This window comes from Megascapheus bottae, chromosome 5 (genome assembly GCF_031878675.1).
Source record: "Megascapheus bottae isolate mThoBot1 chromosome 5, mThoBot2.hap1, whole genome shotgun sequence".
Classification (NCBI taxonomy): Eukaryota; Metazoa; Chordata; class Mammalia; order Rodentia; family Geomyidae; genus Megascapheus; species Megascapheus bottae.
Genome location: NC_143513.1, coordinates 53,686,644 through 53,710,583, shown reverse-complemented (window position 1 = coordinate 53,710,583; position 23,940 = coordinate 53,686,644). Strand labels below are relative to the sequence as shown.

Sequence of the window (23,940 nt, the reverse complement as noted above, 5' to 3'; positions counted from 1 at the left end):
TTGGAAAATCATCTTTGAAGACTCCAAAAGCGAGATTATTCTCATAAACAAGTGCAAAATCAAATGCCATAGTGACTTTGGAGATGGATCACTGACAGAAATCACCCTGTCAATGAAAACATTTTAAAGAGTAATTTCATCAGTGTAGCAAAATGGAGGTATGTTCCTTAAAAAGGAAAATACAGGTTTTTTTTTTTTTGGGGGGGGGGGCTCCATCACGGGGCTTGAACTCTGGGCCTGGGCGTTGTTCCTGAACTCTTCAGCTCAAGGCTACCACCACACCCAGCTTCAAACAAAGAAATTTTTCCAATGGAAAAATGATTTTCTGCTCACATTTGGTAAGCAGAAAGACATAAGTAAAAAAAAAGAATAATTAGAAATAGTTTCAGAAAGAAGGATCATATGGTATGCACTATTTCTTAAAACACTTTTCATTTTGGAGTAAGTTTAGATTTACAGAAATGTCACAATAATAGTGTTTTTGTATAGTATGTCTTATTAAGTTTCTTTTATATATAACAGTATTGTAATACATAATAAAACCACTTATTTAGGTATTTATTAATGCATATCTCTCTGTATAATACTTATATTATATATTGTATATAAGAATATATATTGTAAAAAAAATGAATATATATTGTAAGGAATTGGCTCATGGGATTAAGACTGAGAAATCCCCAGGTCTGTGGCTAGCAAGTTACAGACCTAGGGAAGCTAATGTGTAATTTCAATCTGACAGGTCAGAAATGAAACATCCTAGCTCAAGCAAAAAAGAACTAGCCCTTACTCAGCCTTTTATTTCCACTCATATCTTCAATGGACTTGGTGAGGCCCACCCATTCTAAATAGGCAATCTACTCTACTCATCTATCCATTCAAATATTAACCTCATCAAGAAATGCCCTCACAGACACACCCAGAACAATATTCAATTAAATGTCTGAGCACCCTATGGCCTAGTCAAGTTACTACATAAAATTAACCATCTCAGCTATACATGCTATTTTTAATCTACTAAATAGAATGTCCAACTTGCCAGATCACTTTGTAAGTGACACCCTTCATTTAAAGTGTTCACAGCGAGTGGGCAGCTTTCCAGATGTCCTCACAAGGCTGTCCTATCAATTCAGCTGCGTAGCTGGAAATAGTCCATTAGTTAGCTCTGCCTGAAGCCATTATTTTTCAATCAAATAACTTAGTTACATATTATGAAAATGAATAAAATATGAATGAAAAAATTTTTGCTTCTATAAACATTAGGTTGAGTATGTTAGAAAAAGTAGATCCATATACCTAATTCAAAATTTGATTTCAAATAGATGTGAGCCATGGAGATGATGAAATACTGAGAGGGAAGGGAAGGGAATCTAGAATTCTGAACTGAGATTCCTTCTCAAATGTTTTTCAGTTCTTGTCTTATTTTAAAGCAAATTGAAACTGAAAATCCTAGAAACTGCCATATTGGTATAGTTCAAGCACAAAAAGGGGCGTGGGAGGGAGGATTTCCAGTCAGGTAACCACTCTCAAAGCAAAGATATTGGCCTCAAGTGAAAGACTGGAATGAGGCAGATGACTATATGCTTATATTAATATCAATGCAGTTAGTCTGTGGATTGCCTTTCAGAGAAGCTTCTTAAAAATTTTTTGAGTACCTCTGTGCTTGTTTTCAATATTCATAGGTGTTATATTAAGACATTTAGTTACTTTTAACAACTGTTTCACCATTCCTGATAGTTTTGTTGCTTGCTCATTCTTTTCATTCTATATGTTATTTCTTTGTCTTCATAAACAGCTACTCTACATAAAACAGTTAAAATAGCTTACTTCCTACTGCTTTGTTGTCTTTGCAAACTACTGTTCCCATGATTATACATGTGGAATCTGATGGGGTAGCCTACAGGGTGCTTTCCTATGGAGATTTAGCTTGTGCTAGTTGCTGGAAGGACCAACATAGTTCTCCATAAGAATACTGGCTGAGGAAGTGGTGCTGTGGCTCAAAGTGGTAGAGTGCTAACCTTGAAATAAAGAGCTCAGGGACAGGGCCCAGGCCTAGAGTTCACACCCCACAAGAGAAAAAAAAAAAAAAAAAAAAGGGAATACAGGCTTAAAGCCAAGATCAGGTTCAGTTTTCTCTCCTGGCTGAAATTTGAAGCCAGTTTTCCCAATTTGCAATTTACAGTATTCCTATTGGCATCTTCCCTCAGTTCTTGCTCTCTCTCTCTCTCTCTCTCTCTCTCTCTCTCTCTCTCTCTCTCTATATATATATATATATATATATATATATATATATATATATATATATGTGTGTGTGTGTGTGTGTTTTCAAACTCTAACTTGATTCTAGTTGGTCTTTTAAATATTTTCAAGGGAAGGGGTTTAGAATAAAAGCTTATTTATATACTTCTAGAGAGTGTTGTAACAAATCAAAATGTTTGGTTTAGGGTCTAATTACACTCCAGCAGAAATATTTGCCACTGCCATCGGAAGTGGAAGACCTAACCTTTTTAGTTTTGGTGATGGTACTGGAGCTTGAAATCAGGTCCTTGCACTCACTGGGTTTTTGCTCAAGTATGGCTTTCTACCACGCAAACCACACCTCTATTTCTAGCTTTCTGATGGTTAACTGGAAATGAAGAATTACAGGTGTTTTTCTGTTCAGGCTGGCTTTGAACTGCAATCCTCAGATCTCAGTTAGATTACAGGTGTAAGGTACCAACACTCATCTTATTCCTAATTTGTGAAATTAAAAAAAATTTTTTCAGCTAGGTGCGGTGGCTCACATCTGTAATCCTAGCTACTCAGGAGGCTGAGATCTGAGGATCATGGTTCAAAGCCAGCCCTGGCACTAAAAAGTCTGTGAGACTCTTATCTCTGATTAATCAGCAGAACACTGGGAGTGGCACTGTGGCTCAAGGAGTAGGGTGGTAGCCTTGAGCTGAAGAGCTCAGGGACAGTGTTCAGGCCCAAAGTTCAAGTCCCATGATCAACAACAACAAAAAATTTCATTCTGTCTGTTTTCCCAGCACATGGTGCACTGTTGTGATTTTAAAGGGTCAAAGATCTATGATTATTTTTGTATTTTCCATTTTAAAATAACCAAACTTTGGCTGAGAAAAGCTAAATGACTCATCCAACTCATGAGAGAAGGACTAGAAACTGCTTTATGTCCAATTTAGTAGTTTAGAAAAAATATTTTTTTCTTTTCTTTCTTTCTTTCTTTCTTTCTTTCTTTCTTTCTTTCTTTTGCTTTCTTTCTTTTTTTCGCTCTCTCTCCCCCTCTCTCTCTCTTCCACCTTCCCTCCCCTTCTCCCTCCCCATTGCTGGTCCTGGAGCTTGAACTCAGTGCATGAATGGGGACTGTCCCTGGGCCTCTTTTTGCTCAAGGCTAGTGCCCTGTCACTTGAGCCACAGCACTACTTTCAGCATTTTTGAGTAGTTTATTGGAGATAAACCTCTCACAGGGACTTTTCTACCTGGGTTGGCTTCAAACCATGATCCTCAGATCTCAGCTTCTTGAATAGCAAGGATCATAGGCCAGAGCCACCAGTACCAGGCAAAAATCTTAATACTCATTAGACCTGCTTTTAAAAGGCTTGTTATATTAAGTTCCACCAACAACTGTTTGTATTATATCAAGTTCTTTAATTTTATATTTATACATACTCAAATCTAGTACCTTTCCATGTATAATTACTTATATACATAAGTAAATCCAGGATTAAATAGAAACTATTATAAACATTAACAAACATATAGAAAAACATAACTATAAGGAAGCTATGTTAGAATTCTAATCTAATCTTTCCCTAAAATATGGTTTTAAAAATAAAAATAATTGTGCATGAAACATTAGTTTTTATTTATGCACAAGAGAAATGATGAGAGACAAAATGGAGAGAAATGATCATCTAGATTTTTTTTTTTTTTTGCCAGTCCTGGGCTTGAGCTCAGGGCCTGAGCACTGTCCTTGGACTTTCTCAAGGCTAGAGCTCTACCACTTGAGCCTCAGCACCACTTCCAGCTTTTTTCTATGTATGTGGTACCGAGGAATTGAACCCGGGTCTTCGTGCATGCAAGGCAAGCACTTTACCACTAGGCCAAACTCCCGGCCCTCATCTAGATTTTTATATACTAGGTTTCAAGTAATCTTTTAAATAATTTGTCCATTGCATTAATTCCAGGGTAAAATTATAATTACATGAATGTGTCAATAAAAAAAATAAGGTGAACCAGGCACAGTGGCTCACTGCCTGTAATCCTAGATACTCAGGAGGCTGAGATCTGAGGAGCACAATTCAAAGCCAGCCCAAGCACTAAAGTCCTTGAGACTCATCTCAAATTGACCACTAGAAAACTGTAAGTGGCACTGTGGCTTCAGGGTTAGGGCAGTAGACTTGAACTGAAGAGCTGAGGGACAGTGCCCAGGTACAGAGTTCAAGCCCCACAACCAACAGGGAAAAAAAAAAAGGTAAGGTGAGATTTTTTTATGGGTACTATTTGTCAACAGTTCCCTAGGAAATTTGTCAACATGTGGTCTCTATCAATACAAAATTAATAATATAGTTTAGGGAAAGCAAGGGAGAAAATTGGAAACAATCAGTAAGGCTGACATTTCCATGTAGGGAATCTTGCTATCAGAGAACCTGAGAGGAATGGATTATGATACAGCACTCCGAAGTTATGAATGACTGATAAAAGTGACAGCAGGTTTCTTAAATGATAATTTCAATTTTTTCCACTTCGTTATTTTTATGGCTTTCAAAGTTAAACTAATTAGGACATTTCTTTGTCCTCCCTTTGTGGTATTAGGGACTAAACTCAAGACCTTGTGTTTGTCTGGCAAAGGAAGTACTAAAATTGGGATGTTTTAAAACTAATTGGGTTATTTCTTAAAGCTCTTTTTAGATGACTTGATCTTAAATATCTCTTTCTCAATTTTTCATTGAGTTCTTTTCTCCAGAAGACTGTCCAAGAATATTTTAGGGTCTTTAACTTTCAGTTCGGTATTATAACAAAAGGGAGGAATTTTTCTTCTTTCTTTTCTTTTCCCATTCACTGTTTGTTTATTGCTTTGTATACCCCAATTCCACCTCTCTAAAATCTCTGGCATGAAGTTCTATCTGCTTCTTGGGAAGATATTATTTCAGCCAAGTGAGAAATTAATTTGAATGTGATTGTACTTAGGGATTTTCTTTTTGGAGAATTGTGAACCTTTGAAAATCTGTTATGTGAGGACTGTTCACAGCATGAGCTACATGTGCTACTACTCTTACAAAGCACTTACAGATGAAGGAATTTATGAGTTTCTGAGTGGGGGCTGAGGCTGGAGCATGGAATGGTAGTCTTGTCACCCTGGGAAGCTTGGACACACTGATGTGGAAGAAGGTGATTACAGTGAGGAAATTTGTAAAATGGTGTTCCTTAAATCACCTATTTATCAGTAATTATTGTTATTATTTACTAAATGATTAAGGAATTGCTCAAGGCATTGCTTTGTTCTTTTTAACTTTAAGCATTTATATAATAACATGAAACATTAAAGATGAGTAATTTAAATGACTGATATTACACTTACTTTAAATCTGTTAGGAATTTTAAAAGTTAAAACATGGATCTATTTCATTGCCTGTAGGTGAACACAGAATCTCCAAAGATGTATCCCAGAAATGAGTGGGCACCCTGTCTCATCTCTGCTCCCAGAGAGCTGGAAGACATGGTACCAGCAATGTACACATATTTGTGCTTCAAATGTCCTTGTGTTATTTTATTATTCTTAATAACACTGATGATTTCACTGTCCAATTCTTAGTGACTCAACAATGGTAGAAGCGGTGTCAAATTAAACAACAGATTATTTCAAATTGCTTGGAAAATGTCCTTCTTCAACATCTCCTGAGACAGAGGCCAAAGTGAGAGTAGAGAGGCTTTCACACCAGAGCCCAAAGGGAAGCAGCAGGTGCCAGGTGGCAGTTTCTCAGGAGACCCAGATTATTCATTATTTTAGTGTTTATGATGTGAACACCTTCAAAGTGAAAAATTAATTTCCCTTTTGGATTACTACAGACATTATTTTTAATGCTGGAGTTTTTCACATCAGCCTTGGTCACATTTTTTCCTGCATCACATGGTTATTTCCATAAGCACAGTAAAAATAGATTTTAAGAGATTTCATTCTTCCCCAGATTTCTTTTCTGACATTCATAATGACAACTTTTCTTTAAAGAAGAAAGCCAGAAAGAGAGAAAAAAAGAAGGGAAGGAAGGAAGGAAGGGAGGAAGGAAGGAAGGAATCAAGGAAGAAAGAAAAGATGGAAGGAAGAGAAGGATGGAGGGAAAAAAGAAAGGAAAAAAGAAAGAAATGAAGAGAGAAAAGGAAGGAAGGAAGGAAGGAAGGAAGGAAGGAAGGAAGGAAGGAAGGAAGGAAGGAAGGAAAAGATAGGCACTTAGCACTATGCATTAAGCAAAGGATAAAATGTTTTATTAGGAGAGAGAGAAGCATAAAGTTCTCCTTTATATATCCAAAGGATGAAATTCCACCCGTTTCTGTCTAAAAATTCCAAACAATTACAACATGAACTTTCCAACCAAGGCTAAGCTGGAAGATATTAAGATCATTTTGGACCTATCTGAAGTCATGCCTGTCCACTTACATCTGTCACCCCAAACATGATCTGCTAGAGAACTGCAGGGACAAAAGGCCTTTTCAATCTATCCAGCTGCCTCCTGGCCCTGCCAGAGCATCCTTAAGCTGTGCCCAAGCCAGAGGAGCATGAAATCAACTGGTTTCCTCTCCCTCTTCTCACTGCTCCATGCCTACACTGACCCATCCACTCCTTCTGTTTTGAGCTGCTGAAGAAGCTTCTCTGGCCAGCTCCTCCCTGGCCATGTCTGCACATGGGGCAGCCTCTGGAGAGAAGCACATTCCACACAAAAACCTCCTCAGTACTAGCCAGAAAACATATAGAGGAATTTTGCTGTCATTTCCTTTGAAAGGGGTTATTAGGATAGATTATTTAAATGTCCTTATAAAATACTGTGTTTAACATAGTAACAAGTTATTCAATTTCTCTGGTAGATAAATGCACTGTAAATATGATAGCACGCAGTGAAGAACAATCTCATATTTTACTTTAGCATTATGTAATAGTGATTATGCATGAGGTATTTGCTTGCTTTAGCTGGATTCTGAGGAAAGAGATGCAACTTATTTCTATATAGCACATTGTAGAGAGGTAAGGAATGGTGGGGCAATTCCTGTCTGGTTAGGTTTAGAGGGGTCATGTTTTTTCTTTCTCTTTCTGTAAGTTTTAGGTATAATGAGAGTAATAGCTGTAGATTCAAGTTTATCATTAGTTTTAGAATGACAAATAGCTTCTTTGTCATTCTAAGCGGCAAAGATCACTATTGCTGGAGAGAAAGGAAAGGAGAGACAAGCCTCTAAGAGGTTCAACTAGACAAATACTGGAGGATGCTACTCCTGAAACCAGGGGCACTGAGCTTGCATTACAGTGACTGAGAATAGCTAATGAGAGTGAATACTGAATTATACCTAAACACTTGAATTTCTTCAGCTGTTATTCTAGATTGTGTCACAGTATGCAGAAAATTTGTACCAATGCAGATACTCCCATGCTTCTGTGAAATTCTATTTTATAGAGAAACTAATTGCATTGGGCTGGGAGAGTGGTCTAGTGGTAAAGTGCTTCCTAGCATGCACGAAGCACTGGGTTCGACTCCTCAGTAGCACATACACAGAAAAAGCCTGAAATGGCTCAAGTGATAGAGTGCTAGCCTTGAAAAAGTCCAAGGACAGTGCCCAGGCCCTGAGTTCAAACCCCAGAATTGGTGAAGAAGAAAAATAAGGAGGAGGAAGAGAAAGAGGAGGAGGAGGAGAAGAAAAGAAAAAAATAATTGCACTTAGTTTGATTATATCCATCTATCCACCCATTCATCCACTCACCCAATCCATATGACCATGTGTTCAGTTTTATTAAACACCTACTTAATATGTATAATGTGCTGTGAAAGAAATCATATGCTTCAAATCTAAGCTGACGTGACATGATTAATATCTGAAAATGACAAAGAAGAAAAAGAAGGTCCTTAACATTTCTAATGATGATAATATAGTTCTACAATCATGAGCTTCAAAATTTTTCTGATTGTGGGTATCTTCTACCAAAATGTCAATGAATCAGAAATCCATTTAAGAAGTTTTCATGCTGCAAAGCATCTTTTTAAAATTCATGCATAAAGATTGATTTTCATCCTTTTCACTTATGAGGATAGAGACAATAAGAGCTCCATATCCTAGCTGTCATGATTGTTACTGGAAGAGTACTTCACTAACTTCCATTCAGGCAGAGGAGTGGCAAAATGTGCTCTGAAAGAGTACCAGGCCTACCTTTTCTCAGGCAGAAAGCACATCTTTGAGAGAGGACTTGATGTGGAGAATGGAGCACATGCTTAGCAACATATTTAAACCAGGGATGGCAAAGTAGGAGAAGGAAAGGTGATTACTCCTTAATGACTGATGATGACAAGTACTTTCAAACTGGTCAATCAGTTGAGATCCAACAACAGAATTGTCTTTGGAAGTTATTCATTTATTGAGCACTGGGGTTTTCTAATATAGGTTAGTTATTAGCTTCTCATTATGTATCTCATGGTTTATTTAAAGAGGTAATGTTTTACCACATTAGAATACAGACAAATTGTGAGAAATTAGAAGACTATGTGTTCTGAGATGTTATAAATGTTATTTTGTGGAAAGTAGCAGGAAGAAGCTAGAAAGTGGGCTAAATCAAGCAGTGAATAGCACAAACTCAGGAAAAACAAGTACCATCAGAAGAGGGATGACATGGACTGAAAAGGAAGAGAGAGGGGTGCAGAAGGTAGGAAAGATTTTAGCCTGATTTGGCCCTTGAAAAATAGAGTTGAATAATGAGACTGGTATAAGACAAGATAGGTAGTGAGTAGCTCATATTTGCAGATAGTCACACAATTACAACCCTTTTTTCATTTCATTTCTGTAGTCAATCCATATGCTGTACCATCATACCACCAATATCAACACCATCAATTCTCACCACTCTCATTATCACCACGCTAGCCATTCTTTTCATGCCTTATTGTTGTTTCAAAAAGTACACTGGGCAAAGTAATTTTTCTTTTCCAAAAATACTGAACTAGTATGAACAAAACTTTCCTTCAGGTTCTCTCAAACACCACAATGTGTTGTCTGAAGTATCTCTATGATTCTCATTCAATCGACTCACTTACCTGATATTTCATCAAACCTGTTTTGGTGGTCAACCTGATACTGTTACTGCTATCTGAAATATTTACTCTGAAATGAATAGTGCTTAAGGATGGAGTCTTGTCCTTTGTGTTTAATGTTTTGTCAAGTGCCGGGTACATTTCTGGCACTTTGTATTTAGCAAGCTTAACAAAGCACACCCAGGCTGAAGGATACCACATCTGCTGTCCTTCAATGCAACAAAAACAAGCCCAGTGGTCTCCATTGGTGGTGACAGATTACACTGGGTAGGGAGGCCCTTATCATGATCCACATGAAACAGAGTAATGTTTCTAATCTGTCTCCACAAATACTAGAAAAAGCCTGAATGGAAATAATGTACATACAGAAAAAACTGCTTTGCTTAACTAGTGCTATTTCTACAGTCTGTAATAGTGGTACACTGCCAAGTGTGGAAACCCAGAGTCACTTAAAATTACTAAGGTGGTAAACCTAAGATGGGTAGAGAGAGTTTCAGTAGATAGTCTTTCAATTAGGGAAAAAAGGAAACTATTGACCCTTGGTACTCATTTAACACAATGCTTTAATCAAGAATGGGGAGTTAATGAAGACTAAGAAATTGCTTTCAGGTTTAATTCTAGAGACTACTTATTCTGAAAATCTTATCTAATAAAAGATTTTATGACTTCTTGATGTTATAAAGTATTTCCAAATTATTATTTAAATAACAAAAAGTAGAATTTACAAACTAGCCTTTTTCTTTTTCTTTGTTTAGGAAAGTCTGGCTATTACTGCTACTACTGCTTTCTCCATGTGTTTAAAATGATGCATTGAGTGGGAAGAGGGCCTGTGAAGATGAGAAACTTATTTCAATAATGAATATGGTAACTATATTGGTCAAGCATTCAGTTAGTAAATATTGCATAAAGCCATTATCATTCACTGCAGAACTTAAAAAGCTGAATTAATCCAGTAAACTGGCTACTAAATTAGTGGGCCTTGTATATTTTAGAACCATCTTTACTGCATGAAAAATCAAAAGGATGGTCTTTCTTCTTCAGATAATTGTTTGTTTTCCCTTTAAAGTAATGTGAGCTCATCCCACAAGAATGCACACCAACCACCAAAAGGGTTAATATTTCCAATTCCTTCACTGAGGCTTGGTTACATAAAAGCAAAATGCCACAGCCCATTAAAACAACAGGCATTCTGCTTTATAGGATATATATATTTAAATCTATACACTCCCATGTTTTTTAAGGAGCCATGTAATTTAATAAGTGCTAATCAATACTATTTTAACAGAAGACAGAAGAAAAATTCCTTCCAGGTAGATATTAAAGAAAACCAAAAAATAAAATGCATGGGAAAATGTATTTATTCATAGTGATCCATAATCTCAGTTGTTTAATCTAAAAACTTAATCAATACTATTTGAAAGGGTATGCAATAAATATAAAATATCCTTAATAAATATCCTATTACTAAGTTAGGGCTGATACAGCTAATCAAATACAAAAATTAAGAAGCTAAATTATTTATAAAATAGAAAAAAGAATGAGTAAAATTCCACTGTATATATGTATACCACTTTTTCTTCATCCATTTCACCATTGAGGGGGTATCTGGGCTGATTCCATACCTTGGCTATGATGAATAGTGCTGCAATAAACATGGCTATGCCATGTTTACCATTTGTAAAGACAAGGACAGACTTGGGAAAAAATTATGTCAAGTGAAGTAATTCAGGTCCAGAAAGACAAAGGATCCATGTTTTCCCTTATATGTGAAAATGAGGAGGGAATTCTTTAAAGAAAAATAGGGCAGAGGAAGGGAGTTGAGGAGTTTCAATGCAATAATGAAATAAAAAGAACACATATAAATTAGTAATAGCCAAGAGGGATATATAACGGCAAGTCAAATACACATACATTGTGGTACACTAATAATATATATGCATATGGAATTTCTAGAGACTTCAGGGATGGAGATTGATTTGTATGTGAACAGTGATAGATTAACATAGATATGACTGTATAAGGAGAGTACAGAAAGGGTAAAGAAGGCACCCAGGGATAGAACTCTGAGAAATACCAACTTTTTTAGAAAGGAGCAAGGAAAGGATGTCTCTTAGGGTCTAAGATTGAAGTTACAGAGATGGAAGGAAAACTATAAAAGTGTATCTAAAATTTTGGGCTGGGAGTTTGGCCTAGTGGTTAAAGTGCTTGCTTAGCATGCACAAAGACCAGGGTTCGATTCCTTGGTACCACATATATAGAAAAAGCTGGAAGTGGTGCTGAGGCTCAAGTGGTAGAGTTCTAGCCTTGAGAAAGTCCAAGGACAGTGCCCAGGCTCTGAGCTCAAGCCCAGGACTGGCAAAAAAAAAAAGTGATTGATCAATAGTGATAACTGCTTTAAAGAAACAGAGATTGGGTGGGTTATTGAGGTAGAACAAACTCCATGTAGGTTTTCTCAGGGATAGAAACCATTGCTTTCTGCAACCTGACTTTCCAGTGAAGAACGTATGACTGAATGAATAAAGGTTAAGGATTTAGAAACAATATAGACCATTCTCTCAAGAAGCTTACTGTAAAGAGAAGAGAAAGGAGTTTATTGTTGGAATTGAATGGGAAAGATCTAGAGGTGTTCATATCACAAAGAAATTGATAAAGTAGGATGTGTAGAGATAAATGCAATATAGAAAGACACATTACTTCTAGGAAAACAAAACTTTCTAAAATGTACACTTGCATATACATGTTTGAAGAAAAGCATTTGGAAAGAGAATATATTTTTTGAGGAAAGGTCAGATAGGATTAAAAACTCAGGGATAGGAATACATGAAAACATAACCAAGAACACATACAGAAAACTTGGCAGAGAGAAAAAGCCTGAAATGAATTAATCTTCAGCACTAAAATATACTGTATTGTGTAGAATCAGCTCTTACCATGAAGCCATGCTAAAGACAGAAGTAAATGCAATCTGAAAACATGAAGAATGCTCTAAGCAGATGAAAGGCACAATTTGTAGAGACTTAGTAAGCTAAGAATTATTTTCAGATGCACAAACACAAGCCCTTATTGAGGACAGACAAACTACAAAAGTTTTGAAATTGTATTTTGTTGCCTTTGGGAAATCTTATAGATAATTTAATAACTTATTTATTTGGGCCAGTCATTCAAAAAATTCTGACTAAGGATTTACTATATGTTTCTAAGCAGAAATCCAGTAGACTATCAATGAGAGAGTACAGGTTCTTAACTGGAATGCAGTGTGAGGGCTGTACTCTGAAAAAGCTTAAACAGTTTACCTGCTGTCTTTATAAAAATATTACAAATGAAATTTGTCAAAAATCTTTTGGATGTTTGTTAAACATGTCATTTGAAATATGATGTAAAAATCAATGTTAATAAATTCTTTAATTAAAAAAATCTTTTGGCTGGTAGAATATGTGAAGGATACAATAAGAAAGACATTGATGTACATAAAATGGGAAAGATAATGGCTTAAAGAGCTCAATCATTTTTCTTTAGAAGAGATTCAATCTAAAGATAAAAGCTGGCAACTCCTTCTTCCTCCACTGAATTCAATTTGTGAAGGCAAAGACATATGTTAAGAAATCCTACTGACAATTAGTTCTTTACAGCTCCTACAACTTTAAGGTTGAGAAACTCAGATATCTATGGGAAGTGGAGACTTCCAGATTTTCCTTCTCCTGCAAGGAGAAGAGGAGAGTTTAGTCTTCCTGTTTTAAGTTGTGATTGACTAATGGCGTTGGTCTGGTCCAGGCTCAAATTATGTACGGATAACAGATATTTTCCTGAACATTCAAAACTGGGACAAGAAGGAGACTATAGGCGAGAATGAATGTTTGGGGCTTGTAGATCCATTTGCCCTACTGTGCTTTTTAGTTCCCATTTGTTTCTCTTTTATCCTGAGAAGTTCTATTCGAAAGGCTAAACTAACAATATTATGCACAGTATGGTAGTGTACAGTGTACCTGTATGTAGGTGTAAGAACTCAGCCCTTGTTTTTGAACAAAAGCTTCTTCTTCTGTAGCCTCCCAAATGTTGACTTACCATGTAGAAAATAAATTAATTTTAAAACAAAATAAATTATGCACCCTTTGAAAAAAGAAAATTGAAAAGAAATTCACACACAAACATATATGCGAAATGAAACTGATGTCATCCCATTCCTTCTTTCACATGCCTTGGAGTTATATCTAACACCTGTGGCCGCACAAGGGGCAAACTTGGCAGCCTCACAACCCAGATGTCAGACACTAGATTGTTCATCCCTGGCAGGACTCCTAAACTGAAGTCTGTCTGCTTAACCAACTTCTAAAATGGTTTATTGTCTGACTCCCTTTCTGGCCTTGCTGTTAAGTAACAAGCTGTCTTGAGGATAGTTCAGAGTTAGTTTACTGATGGGTAGTTCTGGGTGTAATTATCTTTTCCTTCACCTATGATTATAAGGAACTTCCTTTCTTTGTATGGGTGAAATTTGGGGACTACACAAACTCTTCACAGAACTATATTCAGGGTTCTTCCAAGGACAAAATAAGAAGCTTTTTGTTTCAACTGTTTTTTTGATTCCCAATTGAAATTGTATGAGTTTGCACATTGAGTTTTCATTAATCAGAAGTAAAATATTTCTTGAGCACCTCTAAGAAGTCTTGAGTTTTCTTCTTAAAACAATTCTTATAGATTGAAGATGAAATTCTTATTTCTTTAGGACACTATTGCTAGAAACAAATAGCATCTATTACAGAGAAGAGTTCAACATATTAGGAGTCCTTTTGGCTCCTTAAAGAAGATAATGATTACATTTGGTCTCACTTCCACACTACATGCTGAAGAATGGCATTGAAAATAAGATGCAGTGATCTCTGGAAAGTGGGAGGGAGGATAAGAGGCTCCACATAGGATGACACATTTGTGGTCCTTCAAGAAAGCACTTCAGTTCAGCATGGGTTAGAATGTATTTTGAGAAAAGTCATGAAGTGAATTTGTTGTGCACATCGCAATGCAGTGACACAAACTTAGGTGGCACACATCTAGGATACATGGCATACTCTATTACTCCTCGGCACAAAACTGACAACCATGTTGTCCTATTGAATACTAAAGGCAAATGTACACAATGGTAAGTATTTGTCTAAACATACCTAAGCATAGAAACGGTTCAGTGAAAGTATTAGGCAACAGGCATTTTTCAGTTCCATTATCATCTCACAGGTTCCACTTTTAGATACGTGGTCTTTTATAGGCCAAAATGTTGTGATAGGACTCTTCATTATGCAACAATAGTCATGGAAATTAAAGAATAAATATACCTGATATTTACAGAACGATGAATTTTGGTAAACTACTGAATGCAACGTCATCTCCAACATAATATCATTATTTAACATTAAATGATGTGAATCTCTATATGTAAAATGTTTCGAATTTTTCTTTTATAAAAATGTACCTATGCATTTGTCACTGATTTAAACTTGGTAAAAGATTAAATATTTAGGGACCAGGAGTTTGGTCTAGTGGTAGAGTACTTGCCTAACATGCAGGAAGACCCAGGTTCAATTCCCGGGTACCACATACATAGAAAAAACTAGAAGTGGTGCTGTGGCTCAAGTGGTAGAGCACTAGCCTTGAGGAAAAAGCCCAAGGACAGTGCTCAGGCCCTGAGTTCAAGCCCCAGGACTGGCAAAAAATTAAATATTTAAATTCATGCTAATGTAGGATTGGGGCAATAGACATGTTATCCATGCAGAAGGCTTCCAAATAATTTATGTGACCTGCTTGCCTCAAGGAGATAGAGTTTAATTCTCTATCCTGAAATTATGGGTGGTACTTTTTTAGTTCATTCCAAAAGGTACAGATTTAAAAAAAAAAAAAGATGGGAAGAAATGACTTTATAACAGAGAAACTTGAAAAACATGGCAGTATGAGAGTTGATCTCAAGGCCTCATATTGGCTAGACAGGCCCTTTATTACCTGAGTCATGCCCCAGCCACTTGTTGCTTTAGGTACTTTTAAATAGGGCCTCACCCTCCCAGGCCATCCTGGATCACAATCTTCCAGTTTATGCCCCATAGTGTAGTTGAGATTATACATTTCTTCCAGGTCCAGTTTACTTCATGAATGGGTTGGCCTCAAACTTTGACCTTCCTGATTTCTGCCTCCAAAGTACTTTGGAGTATGTGTGAGCTAAGTCCAGCTCTAGTTTTTTTTTTTTTTGTGGGGGGGGGAGGGTGTATGTTCTAGAGCTGGGACTTCTGGACTTTGGCTCTCAATGAGGATTTCACACATAGCTGGTAGCTCCACCACTTGAGCCATATCTCCACTTCTGGATTTTGCTGGCTAATTGGATTTAAGAGTTCCTCAGATCTGCCTGCCTGGGCAGATCTGTAATTCTCTGACCTTTGTCTCCTGAGTGGCAAAGATTATAGGCAAAGCCACTGGTGTTTGGCTAGCATATGCTCCTGATATGGCATGATTTCATGGATTTCCTTTCTCCCAAACACTGAAAATATAGTTTAACCAGGTAAAAAAATAAAAAAATTTAAAAAAAAAAGAAAAGAAAAAGAAAAAAAATTGCCAGGTGCCAGTGGTTCACACCTGTAATCTAGCTACTCAGGAGGCTGAGATCTAAGGATTGCAGTTCAGAACCAGCCCAAGCAGGAAAATCCATAGCACTCTTATCTCCAATAAACTATTCAGAAAAAAAAAACAAAAAAAAAAACCAGAAGCAGCCCTGTGGGTCAAGTGGTAGAGCCCTAGATTGAACAAAAGAAGTTGAAGAACAGGATTCAGGGCCAGAGTTCAAGATCCAGGACAGGAAAAGAAAACAAAAAACAAAAGAAAAGTCTATCAAAGTCCTGTGTAATAATCCACAAAAAATATCAAGACCCTAAAAAAAAGAAAGAAAGAAGAAAAATAAAGAATGGAAGAAACATTCATTAGTCAAGAGATCGTAAACAAATAAGATTACTAAATACAATACGGGATAGGATATTAGACAAGAAAGAAGATAACAGAGGGTAACTGAAATCTGAACAGAGTAAGGAGTTAGAAGTAACAATGCTGGCTTTTGTGACAAAGGACCACATGAAGAAAAACTGGTGAGGGAAATCTCCACACTATCTTTGTATGTTTTCTGTAAATCCCCACTTCTAAAGTTAAAAAGGTCACTTTAATTAACAACAGATGATTGATCTATTGCTATACTGATTGTAGCAGTGTTTCCATGCATCAATCCATACATTTCTCTTTTTCTCTTATACACATCTATCCACCAAACCATATGGCACAATAAATCAGTTTCTTGAAACATAAGAATATTTCATCTGTAAAGCTAATGTAGCCAGATCTACATTGAGAGTCTTAGGTTTCCCAATAATATTTAGGTCATGCCCTCAGTTATATGCTACAAATGCTCAAAAGATAATGTCTACAAACCCAAATGTCTCAGCAGCTTTGAAAGAGGTAACATCTTTCAATCACCTATTCAATAAATATATATGTTACTATTATTGGGGACATGATTAATAAGGTAATGCATTCATCTCTGAAGGCAGATTACTGATGGCAGTGTTCAATTGTAATTGCAGGAGGAAAGATGACGAAGCCTGATATAACACTCTTTCAGAACATAAAAGTCTCTGGAAAAGACATGATTTTTTTCATCCTCCTCGAGGGAGGATAAAATAGTACTGTTATCAATAAATGTTTCCTTGGGAGAACTAGTGTGTGTTTCTAGAATTGGTAATGACAACTGTGCTTCTCTTAAAATTTTAATAGTATAATTCAAAAAGTTTATCAACCAAATAACAAATTGACCTAAATTTTGTTTCTATAATTTTTTAGGAAATAATGCAAAAGCCATTATAGAAAGTTGATAAAGAAGAAAACGTACAACTTCCTGAATATATATTAGCATTACAAATAAGATTTAGAGTTGGGCATGGTAGGGTAAATCATAATGGTACCAAGAAGGAGGCTGAGGCAGGAGGATTTCTAGTTCAAGGACAGCTTGGCTACATAGTAAACTCTAAGTCAACATAGTAAGACCCTGCCTTAATACACCAAAACCAAACCCAAAAGTTAACCAAACAACAATAACAGTCATGGTGAAATACTTATAATCTCAGTTATTCCAGAGATAGAGATAGAAGAATTACAAGGTGAGGCTAGGCCAGGTGAAAGCTCAAGACTCTGTCTGAAAAACAAATGAGAAACAAAAGGGCTGTGAACACTTGCCTAGCAAGTATGATGCATTGAGGTCAAGTTCTAATACTTCCCCTCAAAAAAATTTCAGTGAATTCATTTACTTTAAACATGCAGCCATTTACAAGAATAGCATAAAAGAAAGAATTAAAAACCTGATAAGAAAACGGATGGTTCACTACAACATTTTTATCTAAGGGAAGATCAATTAACATACTTTAAAATATTTTTCATAAAATATATTGGGATACAGAGGAGCTATAAATAATATAGGTAGCTATTGTTTTTGTACATTTCTAAGCTGTATGATTAATAGGTACTCTGCACTGTGTACATCCTTAGTAGCTAAGATTACAGGGAGTAGCTAAGATTATAGGCACCAGTACTTGGTTAACTAGGTGTCTTATTAAATCATTTAACATTTCTAGGCTTTACTTTTCCCTTGGGTAAGTGGAGTTGCTGGATTTCTCAAGTTTCTTTTGGTTTTCAAGTATTAATACTGATTTACATACAGGATAAGAGCAGCTAAGTGGACATTTCACAATTACTTTTGTAAAAAATAAGTCATTAGTAATATTCTTAACAATTTTTTTGATGAAGGGGATCATGCTAGATGTTCCTGCTTTTTCTTCCCTCTAATTGTTGTAGTCCTATTAAGTGAAGGTTAGTAACCTTATCATTTCCAATGTTCTTGAAAATTTACACTTAAGAATACTTTTCTCTCACTACAGTATCTGGTGTGCCTTAACTATTGGCCTCCTACAGAATCTACAACTTGCATTCCGATATAAATAATGCAAAGAAAACCATTTTTATGAATCTGAAATAATCAAAATATTTATTTAAATAGAACAATTTTATAGACAAATAACAGGACATCTAAACATGGTAGAAATAAATATAAATGAAATATGTAATTTAGAGAAAATTTAACACATACTAGACAAGTTGACTATGTGTTTACATTAAGTTTTAAAAATATATTAACATGGATATTAGAAGGTTGTGCCTTCACAAAAAAGAGCACAAATATTTACATTTGTGTCAATGATGTCATATTTCCTAGACTGATGTTTTATGAAAACTATGTAAGGATCTAATTTAATCATTAACCTCCTATGTAATGTTAATTGGAAATGAAGTATTTTTTGTCAATAGAAATATTCCTTTAACTTTAAATAATATAGTATTTTTATTAAGACCATGCCACATTTATTAAACAAGCATGCATAACCCATTAAAATTTATGTACCTTTATGCACAGTGTTTAGTTTTGCTATGGCACTTTCTCTTTATGAAAAAAATATGCTTAAAGGTTTGGTATCAAATTAGTAAATCACATTCTACTAATTGAATAAATGGGAATTTCATTTTGCATTGCATAGAAAATTCCCTATTACAAGATACCAATCTTCCTTTTAAGCTGATCAATGACAGCTTTCAGTTTTACTTAGAATAAATAATAACTAAAAGTCATATCTAGGTGTTTTGCCTACACTTTAATTGGAAATTAGTTCAGTATGTATAAAATAAAACCTTTCCATCTGTATTTTGGCCAAAACAATTCTAAATAAGGGTGTTATCAGCAATAATAAGGATCATGGTGATATTTTTTTCTTTAGGAGGCTGTGAGGTTGGAAGGAAATGTGGCTCCTTCATGAACTGGGAACATATGTGGTAAGAAGAGCAGATGACAACTGCGGCAGAAGCAGAGTACAGTTCTTTGGAAGGATGGTATGAAAGCATGCTGGGAAGGGACAGAAAGGCAGACAACAAAAGTGGGAAGGCCACAATCACACAGGTAGGAAGGGCTGCTCTGGTTCTAAGAAAATGGAAAGGTGTCACTGAACAGCCTGCAGTGAGCAGGCTGTTTCTGAGCAGTCCTGTGCTGGCACACTGCAACTGTATTTAGGACAAGTTTTAAGTTTCCACATTACTTTGTCTACTTTGGGACTGAAGGAAGTAAAGGGAAACTTTTTCTGAACTCATTCATAAACACTATAGCAGACAATAAAAAGGAAACTCAACCTTTTTCAAAATTGGAGAAGAGAATTTCCATGCATTTCAAGCTCCTGCTAAGTTGTGAGGACCCAGGCACAATACTTTGAAGACCAAACAACCTATTGCTCTCATAAAACCTCAATAGCTTCATTTTTACGTTTATTATGTGGGGGGGGAAGGAGAGAAGTAAGACTGAAGTTCCTTTTTATACAAGTTGACTATGAAAATAATGCTATTTTATTTGTTTTATGATCCTTGCTTGTCTGTGGGCCTTTAAAGAGTGAACTGCCAAGAACATCCAATAAATTCAATAAAATAGGTAAACTGCTTTGTTTTTCTGAAAGCTTAGGTACAAACAAACATGAAAATTATGAATCACAGAGCACTGAGTTTTCAAGAGTGAAATCATACCAAAATCGTGACAGGTTTTCGCTGACATCATAGGAGAGTAAGTGGTCAGGAAGGTCGCTGATGGTGCCTTGCACAGCCAGCACATGAGGGGCCAAGGTGAAGGGTACGTCGCTCAGGAGCTCGGCCATCAGTGCGCTGTTCTCCAGCATCTGGCCTGCCTTATTTTCCATCTCAAGGCTTGCTACAGTCACACTGGTTGAGTTTTCTTTGCTGGTCTAAAAATACATATATATTTAAAACATTTAGACCGTATGAGCTGTGAAGTTTAGCAGTGGTAAGTGTGGCATCAATATATCACAAAGATTGATTAGTGAGGAATAGAGAAATACTTCCAGATATGAATGCAAACTATTCACGTATCTGAGAAATAACTACATCCAAACCTCTAACACTCTTCTTCCTCAGACTGGCTACTGATACCTCCCTTATATACAAATTGGCATTCTTGCTATTTTCTTAGCCAGGTGATGTCTACAAAGCTTGATTCTGCTTGGTTGCTTCAGGGGTTCTGATGAATGCCCAGCTACTCTATAGACTGTTGTTATAGAATTCTAAGTGATCTTGCTCTCTTCTGCTTCTTAATGTTTATGGGGGCACACTGCCTAGGACATAACATATGCTTCCTATATGTGTTCTTGCCAGCTGCTGTTTCATATACATAGTACATAGATTTGATCTCTAACTAGACACGGGGTCTCTCAAGGACAAACAATGAAACGAACACATCTTTCATTCTCTACCTTGCAGACTTTCCTGCTTTATTCTATGTACTTGAGATTTTACCTCTAATGTATATCATGACGATAAAGACTTTCACACAATCTAACACGTCACAAGCATTATGCAAAAAACTGATATACTTGTTCAATTCCTTTAAAATTTATATCTCCTACAAACACCATTTATTTATTTATTAAAAGATATGCAAAAGGGTGTTCATCATAAAGGCCTTATCACAAAGCACCATGCTGGAAGCTATCTATATACCCATCAGCAGCAGAATACACTACAAATGAAAGTTTCTTTAGACCCATGAAAATGAATGATCTCTTGTGACAAGTAGCTGAGCTGTAATTCCAACTGGTTTAAGAAAAATTAAATGAAAAAAAAAAAAGAAGAGTGGTGGTTCACACCTGTAATCCCAGCACTGTAATCCTAGCAATCTGATGACAGAGGCAGAAGGATCTTGAGATCCAAGAGCCTGGGCTTTATAGTGAGATTCCATCTTGACAAAACCCCAATATAATCTCTACCACCAACCTTCCTCACATGGTACTTTTCTGATCTTTATCTCTAACTTGCCTGTTTGCCTTCAATCTTTTCTGGTCCCACTGCCTCCTCCTTGTAGCTACTTTACTCTCGGCCTATTTTTGCCAAAGACTCTTGCTTCTTATTCCCTCTGCCCAGGAAGTTCTTATCCTGGATCAAGAGCTCCTTCCTTCTGCTCCTTTCAAATACTGACCCAATTCCTAACCATCTCATTGAGCACTGTACGCTGTTCCCTCATCTGTTACATGGTGCATTCCCATCGTTCCCTCCTGCTTTCTGTCTTTCCACGACCCTTTAAGAACTTGATGTATTCTATGTGATTTATTTTGATTTATCACCCTTCAGAAATTGTATCTCTCATATCCACTGCTGTACAGTAAATACATAAGTCCCAGAGCTCAATACATCTTTATTGAATGGATAAAAGCATACAAGATGTTTGCCTGCACGGAGTTTATATTCTGGTGGCTATTAAGTGCTAGCTGTAAGTTCCCATAGGAGAAATAATATCTTTTGTGAAACATTTTAGTGAAGTGTAAAATTCATACAGAAACTAAACACATATGTCTAACCATTACTCAGATGAAGAAAGAGCGAAGATGATACATAGGTATTAAGTGTACAAAAACACAGCTTTGTGTATATGCTTAAAAATAACATTATTCATTATGTAGCACCTAGAATATTGGGATTACTTCAGGTTTCTTCCTAGGATGTATGAAGTGATTTGACTTCTTTCAGCAAACATTTTGTGTATAAAATTGATATTGCTGCATATTAGATTTTTAAAAAAAAACCCTAAAGAAACTGGGCACTCACACCTGCAATCCTAGCTACTCAGGAGGCTGAGATCTGAGGATCAAGGTTCAGAGCCAGCCCGGGCACAAAAGGACCTGAGACTCTTATCTCCAATTAACCTATAGAAAACCGGAAGTGGGGCTGTAGCTCAAGTGTAGGGAAGTAGCCTTGGTTGAAGAGCTCAGGGAGAGCACCCAGTCTGAGTTCCAGCCCTGTGTCCTACAAAACAAACAAACAAAATTAAAAAAAAAAACCTAAAGAACATCTTATTTCTGAGGATATATATTCTGACTGATTTCTTCAAAGAAATCATCTCTATTTGCTATGTTAACAGTACACACTGGGATAAGTGACCAGAAAAGGAGACAAGAAAATGCTAAGAACAGAGATGATTGTGATGTTGATTAGGGTTGTGAAAACAAAAATGAGAAAGAAAAAAAAGGTTGAATTTCTTATAAACTTCAATAGTAAAAACCAACAGGGTTTGCTGATAAAAAAAAAAGGTAGTGTACAGGAACAACAGTGTAATTGAGAATAAGTCTAAAGTTATTGGCCTAAACAATAAGGATAGAGTCAGCATTCATATGGATGAGAAGGAGTGCCAAGAGAGCAAATTTGGGCAGGAAGATGGTTGACTGGTGGTTAAGATGTACTTTACTCTTATAAACTGACATACTGAATTGAAACTCCTTTGTATAAGTATTAAAAATAGAAGAAAATAAGAAATAATCCAGGGTTGGAGACATGAGGTACCCAACACTCATCCAGTGGAGCTGTTAGGCACGTAGGATGGCTCACACATGTCTCCTAGCTACTCTAGAGTCACAGGTCAGAAGGATCAAGACTGGAGGCTAGCAAAAGTCAACAAGACCAAACAAGATGTCAAGTGTGGTAGCAGTCCAGTAATTGCAGTTGTTTGGGAAACAAGTAGGAATACTGATGTCTGAGGCCAGGCTTAGGAAAAAGAAAACAAAACAAAACATGAAACCCATTTGAAAAATGACCAAAGCAAAAGGATGTGGGTATGTCAAGTGGTAAAGCGCCTACCATACAGAAGGCCTTGTGCTCAAACTCTGTGCCACCTAAGTAAGTAAATGAATAGTGTCAGAAGGTACCAGCTTATAGAGGAAAACTGAAAAAGAAGCAAAACTGAAAAGGAAGCTCCATTTGGATGCAGCATATTAATCTCAAGGTTACCTGTCAGGGAGAGGGAACAGAGGTCAAGACACAAATTCTGGTCACAGGTCTCCTATTTGTTAATAAGCAAATAGCCTTGGGTTACTTGATTTGTCATGCCTCAGTATCCTTGGCTGATTTAGAAGAGCAATAGAGTATTTATTTCATAGGATAGTCATGAAAAATAAATAAAGTCATATTTGCGGACTAGTGAAGTAAGTGAATTAAAACTTTAGAAATATCAGATCCTGGGCTGGGAGTCTGGCCTACTGGTAGAGTGCTTGCCTAGCACGCACAAATCCCTGGGTTCAATTCCTCAGTACCACATACACAGAAAAAGCTGGAAGTGGTGGGGCGGCTCAAGTGGTAGAGCTCTTGCCTTGAGAAAGCCCAAGGACACTGCTCAGGACCTGAGTTCAAGCCCCAAGACTGGCAAAAAAGAAAGGAAGGAAGGAAGAAGGAAGGAAGGAAGAAGAAATATCAGATCCTACTTGGCTTTAGAGAAGTCTAGACTCCCTCTTGTGCTTGACATTCCCTGATGTTCATACAACCTCTTTCTTTTTCTTTCTTGCCTTTCATCTTAATCTCAGGTGCAAATCTTCCCTCCACAAATTAGCTTAATCCTGTATGCAAAATTCCTTTTTGCTTATGCACAGAATGTTGTAGTTTTCACGAACAAATCATTCCCTTCATTCCTAAAATCTCACCTTGTCCACTAAAGATGAGGTATATTATTTATAACATTCTGCTTTCTAAACACACAAGTTTTAAGGCTTCTCTCTTTAACAGC

The 23,940-nt window shown here is 36.5% G+C and overlaps 1 protein-coding gene across 4 annotated transcripts in view; it reads right to left on the bottom strand.

Annotated features, from left to right (window-relative positions):
• Positions 1-23,940, bottom strand: part of Umad1 (UBAP1-MVB12-associated (UMA) domain containing 1) — a 181,502-nt gene that overhangs the window by 6,000 nt on the left and 151,562 nt on the right. For 2 of the 4 annotated variants that reach the window (XM_090333158.1, XM_090333161.1), the window contains one exon: positions 18,305-20,122. In XM_090333158.1, coding sequence (XP_090189284.1) covers positions 19,865-20,122 — 258 coding nt within the window. In that variant the 3' untranslated portion in view covers positions 18,305-19,864. Of the gene's footprint in view, positions 1-17,195; positions 17,488-18,304; positions 20,123-23,940 lie in introns of those variants that run through there. The other 2 variants (XM_090333160.1, XM_090333159.1) reach the window with 2 other exon arrangements.